We start from the raw sequence: 19,415 nt of genomic DNA on the forward strand, positions 1-19,415 counted from the left end.
CTTCTCTCATCTTGCAGTGGTCAGAGGAGAATCCAGCCATAAATAGCTATGGTAACCCAAAGAATGCTATGGAGCTTGCAACTAGCCTTATTGCTATGACCTGCCCCCCTTGTTCCATTTCAGTTTTTTTCCTGCCTCTACCCTCCAATTTTAGGGTTAGATACAAGAGTTGAAACTACTGAAGGATCCATAATACCTATGGACTGCCAATCCCACATAAGCATTAATTGTGGCTGTATTAGATCCTATATGAATGAGCCCTCTATCCTCAGTGTCTGGTGGAAGTGTGTGAAATTAAAGTTCACTAGTACACAACATTCAGAGAGCACCGTTAGTTCTAACGTGCTATCCATAAACAGGGAAAAGAAAAATAGGAGAAAGAAGTGAAAGTTAAAAGGAGTGAAGAAGAGTGAGTAGAAAAATATGTGTCAAAACTTAAAAAAGTGTCCTGGAAAAGTTTTCCTTCATTAACTATTTTAACTTATTAGATAAAGCAGATTTGTTCCATCTGCTCCACATATATACAAAATCCTAGTGTTCCTCCTCATTATCTGAATCCCAAAACCTAGTACCTTCAATTTTAATTCATTTAGCCTTTTCACTAAAAGGAGTCATGAGTACAGAAATTCAACTTGCTCTCTTACTCAATGCCACTGAAAAACTGTAGTGGCTGAGATGCTAGCAATATCTTCTTCGGACCGGGAGAGGAAGATAATATGGTGGCAACAAAATTAAAAGCTACATTTTATCAAAAGAAAATAATATTTTCTTTACTATGTTTTAAAAGGTGGGGTAAACAAAGTATTTATGGACTTAAAACAGTATTGTTTGAGCTCTGAGAAATGATATCTAATGGCATAATCTCTCATTGGTTAATTAACAGAGCTGAGAGAGCTTTGATGTGTGAATTTTAAATATTAAAAAGGCCTTTTAAAATTCTATACCAATGCTGCTATTGAGTTTACCAAATCCCACACTTCAATTTACAATTATTCTATGAATTATAGACTTTTGACCCTTGCGAACTTGATATTCTAATTGACTTGTAGGTAAAATGGGTAGATATTCCACAGTTCTGAGACACAGATAAAGCAGAGTTGTTAGGCTGCCAAACTGATCACCAGGGAATCAAATACAATTTCTCTCCTTTTCAATTTCTAATTTTACTTTTCTTATTCAACTTGAGAATAGCCCTATTTAAAAAATGCAAACATTAATTTCTGTTTTAAAAACACAGTATTAGGCAAGATGGTTGGAATTATCATTGATTAAAATACTTTTAGTTTTTGACAACATAATATATGAAAGCACACATCTTAAGTTTTCTCATCGTTAAACTTTATATAGGAATATATTAGTCAACTTATAAAATTTTACTAACAGAAAATCTAAATAGAATGAACTCTTTAGATAACACACACGTGCACGCGCACACACACACACACACACTTAAATAGAATGAACTCTTTAGATAACACACGCGCGCGCGCGCACACACACACACACACATGCACACACACTGAGTATAATGCCCTCAAGGTCCATCATTTTGTCGGAAATGGCAAGATTTCCATCTTTCTCATGGCTGACTGTATATTCCACTGTATGTATATACCACATCTTCTTTATCCATTCATCCATACTTGAACATTTAGGTTGATTCCATATCTTGGCTATTGTGAACAATGCTACAATGAACATGGGAATGCAGATATCTCTTTGAGACCCTGGGTATACATCCCAAAATGGGATTGCTGGATTATGCCATAGTTCTATGTTGATCAAAGAGTACCAAGTTTCCGATTATAAGATGAATAAGTTCTGGCAATCAATATACATCATGGTGATTATAGTTAACAGTACTGTAATGTACACCTGAAAGCTGCTAAGAGTGTAGAGCTTAAATTTTCTGACCACAAAAAAGAAATGATAATAATGCTAGGTGATGGGGATGTTAACTAATCCTATTGTGGTGATCACTTCACAATATATGTGTATCAAACCATTACACTGTACATCTTAAACTCACACAAAGTTATACATCAATTATGTCATTAAAGCTGAGCAGGGGGAGAACAAATTTAACGAATACAACAAGAAACAGTAAAATAGGCTTGTACTTCTGTTATTTTAAAGAGAACTTCTAGCCCAAGAATCAGGGAATAAGGAAGAAAAACATATTATCATAGCTAATATATAGCTAACAATCCCTTGTCTACATGGTCAATTATTCCGACTTAATAAAATCTGATTCAGTATTGTCTTACTATTTAAAGGATACTTTTTCATCTTTATTATACTTACTATACTTTTCTATATTTTTTCTAAGCTAGTTCCACGTCAACTAGCTTGAACACGGAAGAGAATCAGGCCTCAGAACAGCCAAAATGCTACCAAGTTAATTCACTTAATTCACTCAATATAGAATGACCACCTAAGTCAGTGGGGATCGGGGGGGGCAATACAATATCCCAGTGATTTCCCTCAGAGCATTTACAAAGAAAAGGAGTAAGAAGAATTCAGAGAAGAGATTAATCACTTCTTGTTGGCTAGAAGTCAGAGAACTTGGTTATTAAAGGCTTCATGGAAGAGCTGACATTGACAATTTTGACATGAGGAAACTTGAAGGTTAGGAGAAAAGGAGAAAGGCATCTTAGGCAGAGGAAAGATGAGCAAACAATGAGATGGCAAAGAATGGGGCATAGTTAAGGAAAGAGCAAAGGAACACAGGGTAGAGTAAAAGTACCCTGTGAGAGAAAGAGGAAAAAAATCATTATTTGTTTGTTTGTTTGTTTTTTAGGTGAGGCAACCCTCGGTTGACATCACAGATTGCGAGGACCTTGTCAGCTTACAATCTCTTATTTATTATTTTTTTAACACCTAGAGCACCTGATCTTCCTAGGTGGTCTCCCATCCAAGTACTAATCAGGCCCGACCCTGCTTAGCTTCTGAGATCACACAGGATCAGGCTTGTTCAGGGTGGCATGGCTGTAGACGAGAAAAAATTTAAAGGTAGATAATTGAAGACCAGACTTTGGAGGCATTCAATACTTAGGTTTTCACTTAGACCTTTTACTACATTAGATAGAGTTCTCAAAAGCAGAATTGAAAAGTAGGGATGTCCTAAGAGGCTGTCAGAGGGCATGGTGGTGGTGGAAGGAGCTTTAACAACAGCAGGGAGTGATGATGAATCTCAAGGGCAATGACAGAAAAGTGACCAAAAATGACACAACTCAAAATGCTATTTTAGAGGGCTATTTAGCATCAGTATTATGCAGAGCCATATTAGACCATGGGGTAAAAAGAAAGATAAATAATACTGACTCCATCTTTACTTAAAATTTTGATGATTTTGTTCATCATGTTTTTTTATTAACTTTAAGAAAACAGTACATTAAAATATTATTTATCCTGACTACTAAGCTTAGGGACACCCTCTTAAAATTTGCTCCTGAGGCAAGTATCTCACTTTTTTGGACAAAAGCGTATGCATGTCAGAAGTTCCTAAGAACTATTATTGTACAATAATTGACTTTCAGACTGATGACCTTGAGCCATCAAAAAATTTTAAAAAAGGATTAATTCCTATTACAAATGTTTAAGAGGACAGGGAAGTGCACAATTTATTTTTAAAAGATTCCTTCTATAATGTTATTAAAATAATATGACTTCTGGCCTGTCTGGAGGGAAGAAGCTTAAGTTACACAGAACATGCATTTATGTGAAACAGAGTGACAATATCAGATAATAAAGCTTTCTGATGTCTAGGTAGAATTTAAGTTTTAGTCAATGTACTAACCAAGTACCAAGTACTCAGTGAGCTCTTCAACTGAAACAGAGTCTATATGTAAACCTTCCAGTGTTCTTTGAATATTGTCTGTTTCTTAAGGTTATCCAAGGAAAATATAAGCTCTTTGTGAAAGCCCTTCCCACATTTCTCTGACCTCATTGGGGTTACTTTTTACCTCTCTTTGGCGGACGCACATGATACGTTAAGTCATTAATGACCAGCTTAAAGTCATCAAGGAGGAGGAGGTCAATCCCTGTCGAGGCAGCGACGCGAACGCCATCTGTGAAAAAAATTAATGTGAAAATTTAAACCTGTCATATGTCCATAATTATTCAAGAATGGTCAAGAAAAAGCAATCCTCAAAATAGATTTTAAAAATTATATCTTTTAAGTTTCAGTTAACGTTTTGCCTTATCTCCAAGTCTATGCTAAACAAAGCTTATGTTACCTGAGGTTTTTTGTTTACAATGCCCTCAGGTCTGTGAAAACGTAACAACATGCTTTTCTTTTCTGGTAGAACTTCATGAACAAGTGAAATTAACAGCTGTATAGGCATCAGTTGGAAATCCAGGGTCACTGGGAGACCTGCATGGATGTCTTGTATCTGTCTATGATGGAAGTTGGTTGAGTAAAAAAATGTTTTTTAATATATGGTACTTTTCAGTATGGTCAGTGATCAGATGCCAGTAATTTGGTAGGTATGAATGCTAGAGTTAGCAAAGTATACCAAGGTGGTCAACTAATTATATTATTAGATTAGTTGAGAATTAAATATACGTAAAATATTTATGGCATAGAAACATGGCAAATTGGTAACAACTGGTGAATTTAAGTGAAGGGTAAATGGGTACTTACTGTATTAATCTTTTAAGTTTTCTGTAGGTTTAAAATGTTTCAAAGTAATAATGGGAAAAAATGTAAGGCACTTAAAAAATAATTGGTAAAATGGATGTCATGTCGAATGGGAATTAGTGCCTTATTTCATATACTTTCAAATTATACATGGTTTTATTTTGGTAACTTTTATGTGAAAGACATCAGAAAATCTAAAAGAAGTCCTAATTTTTCATATCTCCAGGGATGAGGGCACAACTACTAGAAAAATTTATTCTATGCCTAAGGTAATGATAAAAAGTCTCAATAATATAAAATGCCCATGGCATTATATATGAGGTGCCTATGAACAAGACTCCCTGTATATATACATTTGCTAAAACTGAACAATTATATTCTGAGAGCCGCTGGGAGAAAAATCACCTTTTCCCCTGACATTTGCTGAGCAAAAAACATTTTCTAAAGAGTGTGGGATTCTTTTGCAACACGCACACACACACACACAGAAATAGTTTTGGGAGAAATGGGTGGTGGGGGGAATTAATAATAAAGGGGACTGTACCAGGTGAATAGATCGCAACTCTGTCAATCCCCCGATCCTCTTCTTGTAGTTGTCGTAAAAACACACCAACAGAGTCTGAGATAGGTTTGAGTGTGAACTGGCAGCGTTCACGCCGGGATGGTAGCCTCACAGATATCACAGGTAACCCATTTTGATACACCACTGTCACATCTGAATGAAAAAAACCCACAATCATATAAAAATTAGATTTCATTATAAGTTACATATTTATTATCATCATTCTTATATGGGATCTATTTTTATTAGTGTGGTTTAAAATGTTTAAGAATATGCCCATTAGCTTTAGTTGAAGGTTATTCTAGGAACTGGCTTATGAAAGATCATATGGATCACACAATTCACTTTCCAGAAAAATGAAAACATGCAAAAGATTATCTTTAAGTGGATCAAGAAGCTTTTTTTAGAAATTAGAGGTAAAGTTCTTGGTATCGGTGAAGATAAACTCTGGTCCATTTAGTAATATTTTATTGAGTAGTCAGAAATTGCTGGGTGACTCCATAACCTGTAGGAGGTGGCTCTTGGGAGCCAGAGGTTTCAAGAATCCCTGGGGAGTGACAACTTAAAGTACATCAATAAGTGAGATTCTTTTTTTTTTTTAATTTATTTTTTTAATTGAAGAAATGATTTAATTTTTTTCCCCCCATCTACCTTCCCTCTCCCTCCTCCCCTCTGGTAACCACTAGTCTACAGTCCATGTCTATGAGTCTCTGTTTGTCTTGTTCATTTGTTGCTTTTAGGTTTATATCCCACATATAAGTGATATCATGTGATTTTCAACTTTTTCTGTCTGGCTTATTTCACTTAGTATGATTATTTCAAGGTCCATCCATGTTGCTGCACATGGCAGTATTTCATCTCTTCTTATGGCTGAGTAACATTCCATTGTATGTATGTACCACAGTTTCTTTAGCCAATCATCTATCATAGGACACTTTGGTTGCTTCCATGTGAGATTCTTACTTAAGGATAGTAAACTCACATTTATAGTACAATATTACATCTAAGATGCTTGATAACTAAGCATTTTCTTATACAATATGGACATATTATGACATAATCAAAAACAATTCCTTTCACGTTCTCCTGAACATCTTCCTGAGATTAGCTAGATGAATTATTTGGGAGTTTCTAACAAAAAGTTAAGGGAGATATTATTATAAGCTATAAAATTGAAAGGATTTTCTACAACAGAATGGTACATAATTCCTTATTTCCTTACCTTTTTCCTTAATAGTCTTGATTTATAGAGTCTCAGTCACTAAAACAAATGTCAGAATAATTCTCTTTCAAAGTAATTTTCAAATGAATTTTTTAAATAATTAAATTTTGAACCAGACTTTTTAACATAAGCAACCAAGTATTTAAAGATGACTGGTTAGCACTGAGGAAGGAAAACAGGCTTTGGAGTCATATCTGGGCTCAAATTCTGGCTCTGTATCTTTGGGCATATTATATGACTTCTCTGAGCCTCACCTTTCTCATATATAAAATGGGTTTAATCCCTACCCAATAGAGTTGTAGTGAGGAATAAATATAATCAACCATTTAAAACACTTAGCACAGTGCTTGATACATAGTGATAATGTTTATTTATTTGCTTTTTTAAAGACTCAAGAGGCACATTCTATGATGTTTCTAAGGATTCCTATCCCTTAAAATTGATGAGTTGAGATGAAATGTATATAAAGTTATGGAGATTCCAAATGCATCCAATTTTCCACAATTGTAGTCATTTATATCTTATTTCTTTACCTATTCTAGTAATTTATAAAGTCTACAATGTATATGAAAGCCTTGCACTAAATTCTTTCATGATTTAAATTTTAAAAAGGCATACTTTAGGAATAACAAAACACATTCTTATTTTAAATGGATGTTTGATGAGTTCTGACACAATAATCAAAATTTCCTTGAGTACCATCCCAGTTAATCCCTGGGCAACCACTATTTTGTGTCGCCACAGATTATATTTAGTTTTTCTAGAGTTTCATATTACTGGAATCATATATATGTGCTCTTTTGTATCTGGCTTCTCTCAGCATAATGACTTTGAGATTCATTCATGTTGTGTACATTTAGTAGTTCATTCATTTTCATTGCTGATAGCATTTCACTGTATGGAAACACCCTAATTTGTTCATTCATCTATTGCTTGATATCTGGGTTGTTTCCAATCTTTGGCTTCTATGAATAAAGCTTTTATGATGATTTACTTACAAGTCTTTGCGTGGACATATGTTTATGTGGTATATCTTTTCTCATTCTTTTACTTCAACCTATCCACATCTTTAAAGTGGGTTTCCTCTAGACAGCATATAGTTGTGTCTTGCTATTTTATCCAATCTGACAATCTCTGCCTTTTGATTAAAGTGCATATATCATTTGCATTTAATAAATTATAAACATGATTGTGTATAAGTCTATCTTGCTACTTAATTTCTTGACCTAACTGTTCTTTCTTCTACCTTTCCTCTACTCTTACCATCCATCCTTTAGATTAACTGAATCACTTTTTATGATTATGTTTAATCTCTACTATTGGCTTATTAACTATACCTTCTTATGTTTTTAAGGGCTACTCTACAGCAGGTGTTGGCAAACTTTTTCTGTAATGATCTAGATGATAAATATTTTAGGCTTTGTGGGCCATAAGGTCTCTCTTCCAACTACAGAGTCAGCACTGTGGTGCAAAAGCAGGCGTAGGCAATATGTAAACAAATGCACTTGGCTGTGTTCCATCAAACTTTATTTACAAAAGCAAGCAGTGTGCTGGATTTGGCCTACTGGGTTTGCTGAAATTTGCTTTAGGTTTACAATATACATCTTTAACTTATCACATTTAACTTTCAAATAATATCATGCTACTTTTAGGTATATTGTAAAGAATGCTATAACAATATACTTCCATTCCCCCTGCTTTGTGCTATTGTACTCATATATTTTGTTTCTATATGTTATTAACCACATAATGCATAATTTTTTCTTTGACAATTGATTATATTTTAAAGAAATTTTAAGATGAGGAAAAATATCTTTTACATTTACACATATTTTACCTCTAGTGTTCCTTATTCCTTTTGTATGGATCCAAATTTCCATTTGGTATTATTTTTCTTTGGCCAGAACTTCCTCAAACCTTTCTTGGTGTGGCAATACATTCTCTCAGCTTTGGCAAGTCTGAAAAAGTCTTTATTTCACCTTCATTTTTGAAAGACATTTGTGAAAGACATTTTTGGTGTGTAAAAAATTCTAGGTTGACAGATTTTTTTTCCTTTCAGTTCTCTAAAAAACTTATGTCTTCTGGTTTGCACAGTGTATGGTAAATTTGTGTATATATTTATCTTTGTTCCTCTATATGTAATATATCTTTTTAACTTTGGCGACTTTTAATATTTTCTCTTTGTCACTGGTTTTCAACAATTTGATTATAATGTTCCTTTCTATGGTGTTCTTTATGATTATTTTGCTTGGGAATTATTAAATTTTTTAGATCTTGGGGCTCATAGTTTTCATCAGATTTGGAGGAATTTTGGCCATTATTCAAATACTTTTTTCTGTCTCCTACCCCTCCTTTGAGATTCCAGTTACACTTTTATTAGACCATGTGGTACAGTCTTACAGGGCACTGAGGCTCTCTTCATACTTTTCGGGTTTTTTTCCCCTCAGATTCATTCTGGATAGTTTTAATTGCTATGTACTTCAGCGTCACTGATTTTTACTTTCAGTAATGTTTCATCTGCTGTTAATTCCACTCTCTTTATTGTTTTTCACTTCAGATGTATTGTCGCCTCTATAAGTTCCTTTTGTTTATTTTTATATCTTCTATTTCTCTTCTTGCTATGCTTATGTTTTCCTTAACTCCACTAAATATAAGGAGTATATTTATAATAACTATTTTAAAATCCTTGTCTGTTAATGTCATCATCTCGTAACTTCTAGGTCTATTCTTCTGGTTCTTTTCCTGCTTTCTCAGATTCCTAATAATTTTTACTAGAGGTTAGACATTGTTAATTTTACATTGTTAAATGCTGGATCTTGTATAGTTAAGTTACTTGCATATTAAATTCTTTTGAGTTTTTAAAAAAGTCTATTAGGATAGATCTAGAAAATCCTTTATTTGAGGGCCAATTTGGTCCCATTTCTAAAGTATGGTTCTTTTAGAAGTCTCTACTGAATGTTCCTGTATTCAGTGAGGTCTCTCCTCTCCGGCTGGAGAAAAGTCAAAAGGCTTCTTGCCTTGTATGAGCACTGAGAATTATTCATTTTACACTCTTGGTAACTGTTTTCCTTGGCAGTTGTTCTGGCCAGGTTTTACGGTTTAGAATTTAGCCAAAGCCTCAGGCTGTGAATTGAGGCAATGTGGGGTTAATCTCATCTGTTTCTCTTCTCTCAGAGATCACTGTTCTGTGCTGTTGTCCAATGTCGAAAAACAGTTGTTTCACATATTTTGTCTGGTGTTCTAGTTGCTGACAGGAGAGCAGCAATATCCATGGTAGTTAACTCTTTGTGGACACGTGATTTGAATTTTTACATAAAAATTAAAAAGGAGCAAAGTAAAAAATCTCTACTTCTTTATTCCTCACAAAAGGGTCATCTATGTTTCTAAGGAAGAAGAGGCCAGAAATAGTAATATGAACTTAATATACAGCATGTGCTATCTAAAGTTTTCAATATCTAAAGGTATTTGAAATTTTTGTCATTTTCTTTTGTATTTCTAAAAGAATCCTTAGCAATCTAGTGTTTCCTTAAAGTCAGAGACACTAAAATGAATATTCCTATCTCTTTTATAGGCAGTGATGATGATAAGCTCATAAAATTACTTGCATATTACGGCATAAAAGGTGATTAACTTGTTCACCTGCTATTTTTCTCCTCAATTATTCTTTTTCCATGTGAGAAAAAAAACTATTCCAAACTCAGATTTTAAAAAAGTAGACAGTGTTGAATTTAAATAAAAGATAGGTATCTATGAATCTTAAACACAAAAAGTATGGAAAATTTCACTAAAACATTTTCACAGGTAAGAGCTTAGGAGTTACTGTTTTAAAATAACTGAGATAAAGTCAACAGAAAATAATTAAGGTCTTTCGCATCCACTTTAACTTTCTTCTTTAAAGATCATGAAGCTGTTCAAAGGAATAAAATATGAAAGCTTTGAGGAACTCTGCAGGAACAGCACATTTCAGAACTGATAAACCTTTATTATAATACTGCTTTTGAAATAAATCCCCAGGTCTCCTTCTTTCCCACACACGAGATTGTAATGTAAATGTTAGTTTTCTTGGTTTGTAACCAAAAAAAGAACAATTACCAAATTCCTCAAGTTTAACAATATATAAGATAGCTGCTGCTTGTAGTAAAGTCACAATGGGCATTTACAAGCTAATGAGAGTTGTCAGCTACTATTTTTTTAGACAAATATTCTTTTTAAGTGTAAATTTTATCAAGTGACTTGGGTCGAGGTTTTTTTTTTTAATCTTTTGCTTTGATTTCCATTTCAATAAAATAAGAAATAATCTGTTCCACAGCAGTGTGCTTCAAAGAAACCTAGAAATATGGGGCATCCAATATGAATCCTGAGAGACAGAACATGACAACAGATTTAGGCATAAAAATAAAAAGGCAAAGAATTTTCCTGACTAAAGGAAGAGCAAAGAAAACAAGACATTTGGGGTAAAAGAAGGAATACATTTAAAAAAAATGCCTTTGGCGCATCAGGTATAAAAAAGTCATAAAATACAAATACTTGTTATTTATCCAATTGTTAAAAAATGCTTATAAAAATTCGTAGTAGGACATTTATTAGTGTTTAAAATAATGGGCAAAATGTCCTCTAAAATATATCATCTTATGCTCTTGACTGTATATATCTTAAGGACTTATTCTTAAAGTGAACAGGTACAATAAGGAAGCACCTATGAGGTGTTTTCTGTAACGCTACTTAGACCTGAACTTTATATGATGGCTTATGATCTTGCCATCATCTGTTTCTTTTCTCCCTCCTTTCTGTAATATTCTACATCAAGAATGTGAAATATAATCAAAGAATTTAAATGTTAGAAGCACCAGAGAAATGATATAGATTAATGCCCTTCTTTTACAGCTAAGAATAATAAAGCCCAGCTAGGTTAGATGATGGTTCTAAGGTCATACAGTTCAACCCAATAGCTAGGCTTTGGAGGTCATTATCTTAATGTAGGGAGGAGGCAAGAGAAAATGTTAATCAAGCTACATTCAGAGACTGCAATATGCTGATCAGTCCTGCAGCCAGGCCAGGAGGACACCTTCAGAACAAAGGAAGATTTCTGCAAGGATTGCCAACAACCCATGGGGACATCTGTGAAGGGAAAACAGGAACCCAGAATCCTCCCCTATGGCTAACACTCAGGGAACCTAAGGATTAAAGGCTTGGAATTGCCAGAAGGCCTTTCACTCCACATATTCTTATCTTTTCAAACTACATACTCTTCTCCTTCCTCACTTATGTCCATATCGAAGGAAATGGGAACTAAAGAATGACATATAAACTGAATTCCCTGAACACTCAGGGTCCCTCTCAGTTCCTTTACTCTGTCTCTCACTGTCCCTCTCACTCTCTGCTTCTGTGAGGAGACCACTGTCTGTCTGTGGAGTGTTATCCCTTTTCTAATAAACTTTCCTTTGACTCCAACTTTGGCATGTGTATTGAATTCTTTCTACACTCACCGCCAAAGGACCCTCTTCCTTCAGTGTAGGGCTTGGTCTCCTCTCACACATGAGGAAATTTGCCCGGTCCTGCATCAATCTGACTAAAAAATTGTTTTCTCTTAAGTCACATAAAACATTAGGTTGCTAAATTCAGTAGGAATTTTAGCCCTTAATTTGTTTTAGTAGCATCTAATGATGTTAATCACTCCTCCACTTTATAAAAAGCTTTCCTTTTCCCACACTCTCCTGGTTGTTTTTACCTTTCTGTCTATACCTTCTAATTTTTCCTTCATAGGCTCTTCTTACTGTATTCATCCCTTACAAGTTTCTAAGTGCTTTGTCCTAGGCCTCTGTGCTTCTCAATCCACATACTCTCCAGTCAATCACATATTCTTCCAAAGTGTCAGTTACCATCTAAATGCTGAAGTCTCAAACTTATATTCAATTGTCTGCTGGACAACTGGGTTTCTCATGGGCATACCCGAAACTCAAAAGTCCTAAAATTAAATTAATCTTCCCAAATCTACCCATCTCTGACATTTCTCATTTCAGTCAATAACACTACTACTATATAACTATTGCCCAATCCAGAAAATTGTCTGATATCCTTGACTACTTTGTGGATGAAAAAGAGGCCACGTACTAAACCTGACAAGCTCAAGAGAGGCCTGAAGGGAAGGCCTTACAAACTCAGAGACTGAAAGTAACCATATATTATGGTCTGAACATAAAAATTTCCAACTAAATGTGGGTCGTGGTGGGTAGTCACTTTCTAGGCCTGTAGCTTCATTGACAAAGGTCAATCTTTACCTTAAGTGAGCCTATCTATTGTCTTTTTGCATCAAACTAACACACTTTTGAAATGTCACAGTATCTTTTCCAGACCCAAGGCAGACACCTGAGCACCACAGAACCCCTCTTTGTTATTTTGTTGCCCGCAGACTCTCTCTGTGCACTATAAATGTTCCCTATCCTGTACTCACCAATGTAAAAAAAGTATGTGTCTCTCCATTTTGCCTTTTATCCAATCCCAGAGATTTCCTTTGATTTCTCCCAACTCCTTAATCTACCACCAGTGGATTTCATGTAACCCTCCTTACATCTCCTCTTTTTATTCTAATGTATAAAATAAGCTGCAAAACTGCCATTGTCTGGAGTATTTTCTCAATCCATTGAGATTTTGCTTTTGGGCAATTGTCAACAGCATGGCTCAAATAAACTCATAAAATTCTCTACAGGTTTGGACGTTTCTTACACTGACTACTCTTAGAGCCAGAACATGACATTCTTCATATCTAATCAGTCGGCACATCCTTTCATTCTATTTTCTAAAATCTCTAATCTCTCCAATTCACTCTACTACCCCATCTTTGTCCAGGCCACCACTACCTTTTTCTAATATCAGCTACACTGTATTGGGACTCCTTACTTCATTCCAGTCTTGCTCCCATTCAAAAAGTTATCCACACTGAATCAGGGTAATCTTTATTTCTCCAAAGGAAACCACTATCCTGAAGTTGGTATTTGGTGTTTATCATTCCTATCCATCATATACATACATACATACATACATATATACATACATACAGGCAGATACACAGACAGAGACACAGAGACACTCCCCCACCCCAATATGTAATCTGTAGTATTGTGGTAGCCCTCCTCTGAGATAGCTCTATATGATCCTTGCCTCTAGGTATTCACATCCTTGCGTGGTCCCATCTCACATCAAGTCAGGGCTAGTCTGTATAATCAGTAGAATACAGCAGATATAATGGTGTATAACTTCTGAAGCTATGTCATAAAAAGCTGTGTAGCTTCTGTCCTGCTCTCTTGAATCACTTGCTCTGGGGGAAGCCAGTAGTCATATCATAAGGACAGTCCTGCAGCCCTATGGAAAAGCCAACATGGAGAAGAAGAGGGGCCTCCCACAAGAGCTGGCACTAACTTCTCAGTTATTTTAGTGAGCTACCTTAGAATTGGATCCTCCAGCCCCAGTCAAACCTTCAGATGATTGCAGACCTAGCTGACATGGGATTGCAACCCCATAAGACCCCAAATTGCCCAGCTAATCTTTCCTGAATTCAGAGTCCACAGAAATGGGAGATAAGAATTATTACTGTTTTAAACCACTGATTGTTATAATTTGCTACGCAGCATGGTTTTTGCACGTATTTAGACTTTACATAAATGGTCTCATCATATACAACCTTCTGCAATTTGCTTTTATACTCAAAAATGCTCTGAGATTTATCCGAATTGAATCATATTTCTGGATCATTCACGTAAAATCCCATGTATAATTTCATTATAATAAATAGACTACAGTTTATCCACTAAAAATTTTTTTTCTTTCCTATTATAAAGAAAAAGGCTAAGAGAGCAGCACTCCTCAATGATTTTAGTTTCTGATGCAAATTTGGCCAACTTTTTTCCTTCATTTTAGAGCGTTATATTCCACATTTTATTCCTTATGCCATCTGGAATTTATTTTTGTAAGGTCAATTGTAACAGTACCATTTATTGAACGGTCTGCCCAATGTTCTGACTTACAATGCTAATCCTATCATGTCAAATTTCCATATATGTAATAAGGTTTTACCTGATTCTACTGTTTTGATTGTTATGGTTTTAGAAATATATTTTAATATGTGGTTTATGTAAATCTTTCCCCCTTTTCTCCCTCAAATTTATCTTAATGTGTACAGTTTTTATTCTTTCATATAATTTTTAAAATAAGTTCATCATTCCCTGTTGGGGTTTTGATTAGCACTGCAGTGCACTTTATTTATAAATTCATGTGGAAGAAACTGACAACTTTTACAATGTTGTCTTCATATTCACTGACATGGTAACTCTTCATTTATTCCTATCTTCTTTTATGTCCTTCAATAAAGTTTATTCTCTTACACATTTTTTCAAACTAGTTTCATGCCTAGATACCTTCAAAATAATTTAGTTTTAATAAACACTTCTATATTTATAAATATAATTCCAAAATTCCATGTTTTTCATTAAATTATGATATGTTAAACTAAGATTATAATTTAATATAATAAACTAAACATTATTTAGGCAATAGTAAGGCCATTCCTTATACATAATGGCAAAAAAACTCCTTGGAATTTATAATTAACATGTATAAACCAAATGTGCTTGCTTCCCAACAATCTCAGAAGACTATACTTAAATATGTAAAATAAATAATTAGAAATATCTTTAAATTATTTAAAATATATTAAAAATACTAAATCTGTCACTTATTAACATCATTTGAAGTATATTCATTTTGAAAAACACATAAATATTTATGTAGAAAATCTCTTTCCATATCAATATAAGAAAACCCAATTATATAATTGTAACTTCAGTAGGCTGATAAATTCAGTTGTTTGGGTCTTTATAACCAGTAATATAAATTAATTTTAATTAAATCAACTACATATTCATCGTATACTTCAGGTGAATTAGTATTTGTACAACAGAATCTCTGTATAACTATGTAAAAAACTGTAATGTTATGAGGCTTAAATGATAAAAGTTGTGAAAACAAATTTCATAAATCATCTTTTAATATATGGTATTATTAGTCTTATGTGAATAGCTGTACAACCTATGTACCTTTTGTAATTCTGGTTCTTTTAAAATCAGTTTATGAAAATAATTTCTCATAAGTATTTGTGTGAAGTAAAAGGTCCACCCATCCCCTCCTTTCATTCATCTACTCATTCTATTGAAAATTAAAGATTTCATTTTGCTTTTGTAAAAATGAAATCCTTTACTAATACAGTGGTCTAACTCCTTTTACTTTTTAAGAATATTGTTTTTGATGGTTCTGCTGTGAAAGTCATTAAACATTGACTCTTAGCCCACTTTAATTTCTGGTGGTGAAACGTGGAATCTGATGAAATATAGATTCCTTCCTTATTCCTATTTCCTGAAAAAAACTCAAACAATTTATACATAAAAAATTTAGATATAATTTATTTTCTTGAATCGGAAACTGATTTCCTTCATACAGCCTGCTATGGACTGAACTGTGTTGCTGTGCCTTCCCCCTCCTAAATTTAGAGGATTTTAGCAAATATAAACACACTGATTATACATTCAGGTAATTAAACAGCTTTGGGGAGGGGATTCTGATAACACTGCAAATATCTATACTGATTAAATACAGTGGACAGTAGAACTTTCACAGTTCATTTGGGGTTTCTTCAGTTTCAGGTATCTTTAATATTGCAGGATGCTCTTTCGATGGTTGCTTTACCTATGAATTAACGTTTATAAGGTTGAAATTAGAGTTCTCTCACACTAAACTTTACATACAGAGGAAACATATTTAATAACCAACCCTAAGCAAACAATCTAAACTGTAAATGTGCAATACTAGGTAAGAGAAATGACAAGGAGAGTAGTAAACATCTTCACTAATGTAAAAACAATCAAAACTGAGATTCTATTGTCAGTTTGCAGCATCATGGACATTTATAAAAGACCATATATAGTCTCCAAGCATCTGTTCATTCTTTTCTACATCAAAGAAGAGTATTACATCCCTGAGCCTAAGGAAGAAAAGACAAGTAAGGGCAGGAGGCCTCAGACTTTGAATTGTTTGTCAGGCTGGAGTGTTTGATCATTATCCATGGTATGAAGACCCAATGATTATGAAATACCAAAGATAGTACTTCTGTGATCTTCACATTAACTATGTCCCAGGTTTTAAAACCAGATAGTAATATTCCATGATCTATGAAAACTTGATGGGTCTTAGTTTTTCTTACTGATTTCTCCTCTGATTTCACTAGATTCTCATTCAAATTTTATTTCTCTTCTTTAGTACCCCTTCTCTCTCTGATGTCAAGCCAATTTTAAGTGAAGGAGTGGTTTGTAAATTTATATATTGATTAGGGAATGGAAAACACTGAGCGAAAAAAATTAGACATAAAAAATGGATTTGCCAAAACTCACCATCAGAGGGCACAACAGTACTGCAATAAACAACTCCCAAATTCTGCCAAGAAGAAAGCCTCTGGTGAACCTAGAAAATTCAAAAAGACATCTATAGTCAGGACAGAACAACAAATGTCAAATGCATGTGTGTATATAATAAATAATAGCTTTTTGATTACTTAAGTAATATATTCTTTGTAGAAAAGTTTAAAAATACAGATAAAAGAAAAGTCTCTCAAACTCCTATCATTCTAAAGTAATAGTAATGAAAATTTTGGTTTGTTTTCAAGATTTTATAACAAACACATTTACATACACACATCACACAAATTGTTTCTTCATCTACTTTTTAAAACACTTTGTATTGGTTTTAAGAGCCATTAAGTGTAAACTAAACTTTCTTGCTTCTTCCTCTTGCTGGCTTTTTGACCTGCATTTCCATCATGTCTTTACTAGGTATAACCAGTTATTAACTAGTTGTATCATGAATTTACTGTTATTGGGTAAACATCTGGTCTTTCTGTTCACTCTCATTTTTGAAAAAAAAAACTTGGTCAGGCAACCTCATCCCTTGAGTCCTTAATTACTGCTATCTTCTGAACGTTAGAAGGGAATCATTCGCACTCATATCGGCCTTTACTTCTTCTTCAAAGAGTAGTGTCCTTGTGCACTTAGGTCTGAAATTTAGGTTCTCACAATAAAACTAAAATTCAGAAATAATTCTGAATATGTTTCTGACTTGCCAAATGCTTAATTTATTCCTTGTACCTTTTACTTTCCTAGCCCCAAAAAGTACTAGAGGAGGAAGGAAGGAAAACATTAACTGACTAAAAACCAGTGTATCAGCCTCAGAGCCAAATATTATATTCCACTCCATCAACTCAAAGAAATATCACTCAGGACTCTATGAAAATGCATACCTTAACACAACTAGGTACATAACAGACTTTACATCCTTCCTCTAAATATCGTTAACTCTCACCTCCCTCCAACTTAAGAGAGCCTACAGAAATGTGAGACTGGCAGTTATTAAAAAATGTAAATAATCATTTAAAATTACTTGGATTTACTTCTCAGTTGATATTGTCATGTTAATGTGTTTCGACACCAGCATTAAGAATCTTTAAGTTAATATATACGACCACTTTACTATGGACTGTGACTTTTAGACTTTTTTCAGAGTTTTAAAACATTTAGTTAAACTCCATCTTACTGAGAGGTCCAGGAATGCTCTCGTTAAACTGGTGTATTGGCAAATTCTACAATCTCAATCTTCTGCTTGAGCTACCTAAGGGGATTCAAAGAATCCTTGGGCTCTATTAATCAGTTTGTAAACTAATGCTGGAAGACAAAAGATGAATCCTACCACTTATTCTACAAATGAGAAAACTGAGATTCACAGAAAGAAAATAACTTACGAAGAGTCACATATCAGAATCAGGATTAAAATCCAGGCCTCAGTATTGCTAATCATTTTCTGTATAAAACACATAGGGCCTCAGTCTTGGCCTCTGTGTTTTGCAGTTTGCTCAACTATAGCATTACTGGCTAGGCTATTTTCTAGGAATAGGTATTTTCTAGGAATATGATTTTATTTAAAATGTTTATTTCTTCTGAGTAGACAAAACAAGTACATGACATAAAATTCAAAAGTACAAAAACTAAGTAAAAAATTAAGTCTTTTACACCTAATATTGGTCTTTTTCCCATCCCCATGGCCCAGCTACTCATTCTCCTCTCCAAAGGTTAAATTTGGGTACCCTATTAAAGACAGTATAAGTTTATGCATCTATGTACGTACTCATGGAGGCTTTTAAAAATACAAATGGTAGCATGATACAGTCCCATTACTTGTATGTTTTTTTTTTTTTTAACTTAACTCATTTGTTTTTAGTGATTGAATGGAATTACATTGGTTAAATAAATGTTAGGGTACATCTTTATAATTGCCTACTGACAATCTTTTATTATTAAAATATATGATACTAGAGTGCATATCCTTGCATATTGGCACAGATATTTGAGGATAAAATACTTCGAGTGTCAGGTTAAAGCTATGTGTACTTTAAATTTTGAAAGCTAATGCCAAATTGTTTTTCATAGAGGTTATATGAATCCACATACCTACTAATTAAACTCATTAACCAAATAAGTATTTGGTTCCCAACATCCCCCTAAATAATGTATTATCAAACTTTTTTATTTTGCAATGTCACAGGTAAACAGTATTTCATCATATTGTAATTAATATTTTTTGTATAAGACTGAAGATTTACGCATATTTTTATTTGTCCAAGCACTACTTAGATTTGCTTTTCTATGAACTGATTATTTACATCCTTTACCACTTTTTTTGAATTCCATTCTTGGTCTTTGAATATTATTCTGTAGAAGTTCTTTAAATATTAAGAAAATTAGCCTTTGTCAATAAAATGTTACAAATTTTTCCCTATTTTTTTACTTTGTTAATGGTGTTTTTGTATGCACACATTTTCATGTTTTAGAGTCAAATTTATCAATCTTCTCTCTGTGGTTTAAGGGGCTATGTCATATATAGAGAGAACTTTCCCT

At 33.8% G+C, this 19,415-nt stretch overlaps 1 protein-coding gene and 1 pseudogene across 2 annotated transcripts in view; both read right to left on the bottom strand.

Moving 5' to 3' along the window:
* The window catches only part of MCU (mitochondrial calcium uniporter), a 158,466-nt gene that overhangs the window by 12,442 nt on the left and 126,609 nt on the right, over positions 1–19,415 (bottom strand). For both annotated transcript variants that reach the window (XR_003047382.1, XM_015592303.2), the window contains 3 exons: positions 16,863–16,932; positions 5,187–5,357; positions 3,966–4,070 (listed from right to left, as the gene is read on the bottom strand). Coding sequence is in view for 1 of the 2 variants with exons in the window: in XM_015592303.2 (XP_015447789.1) it covers positions 3,966–4,070; positions 5,187–5,357; positions 16,863–16,932 (346 nt within the window). In the remaining variant the exon portion in view is untranslated. The remainder of the gene's footprint in view (positions 1–3,965; positions 4,071–5,186; positions 5,358–16,862; positions 16,933–19,415) is intronic.
* LOC112482816 lies at positions 2,878–2,996 on the bottom strand (annotated as a pseudogene).

The sequence above is a fragment of the Pteropus alecto genome, unplaced genomic scaffold (assembly GCF_000325575.1).
Source record: "Pteropus alecto unplaced genomic scaffold, ASM32557v1 scaffold155, whole genome shotgun sequence".
In the NCBI taxonomy this organism is placed as follows: Eukaryota; Metazoa; Chordata; class Mammalia; order Chiroptera; family Pteropodidae; genus Pteropus; species Pteropus alecto.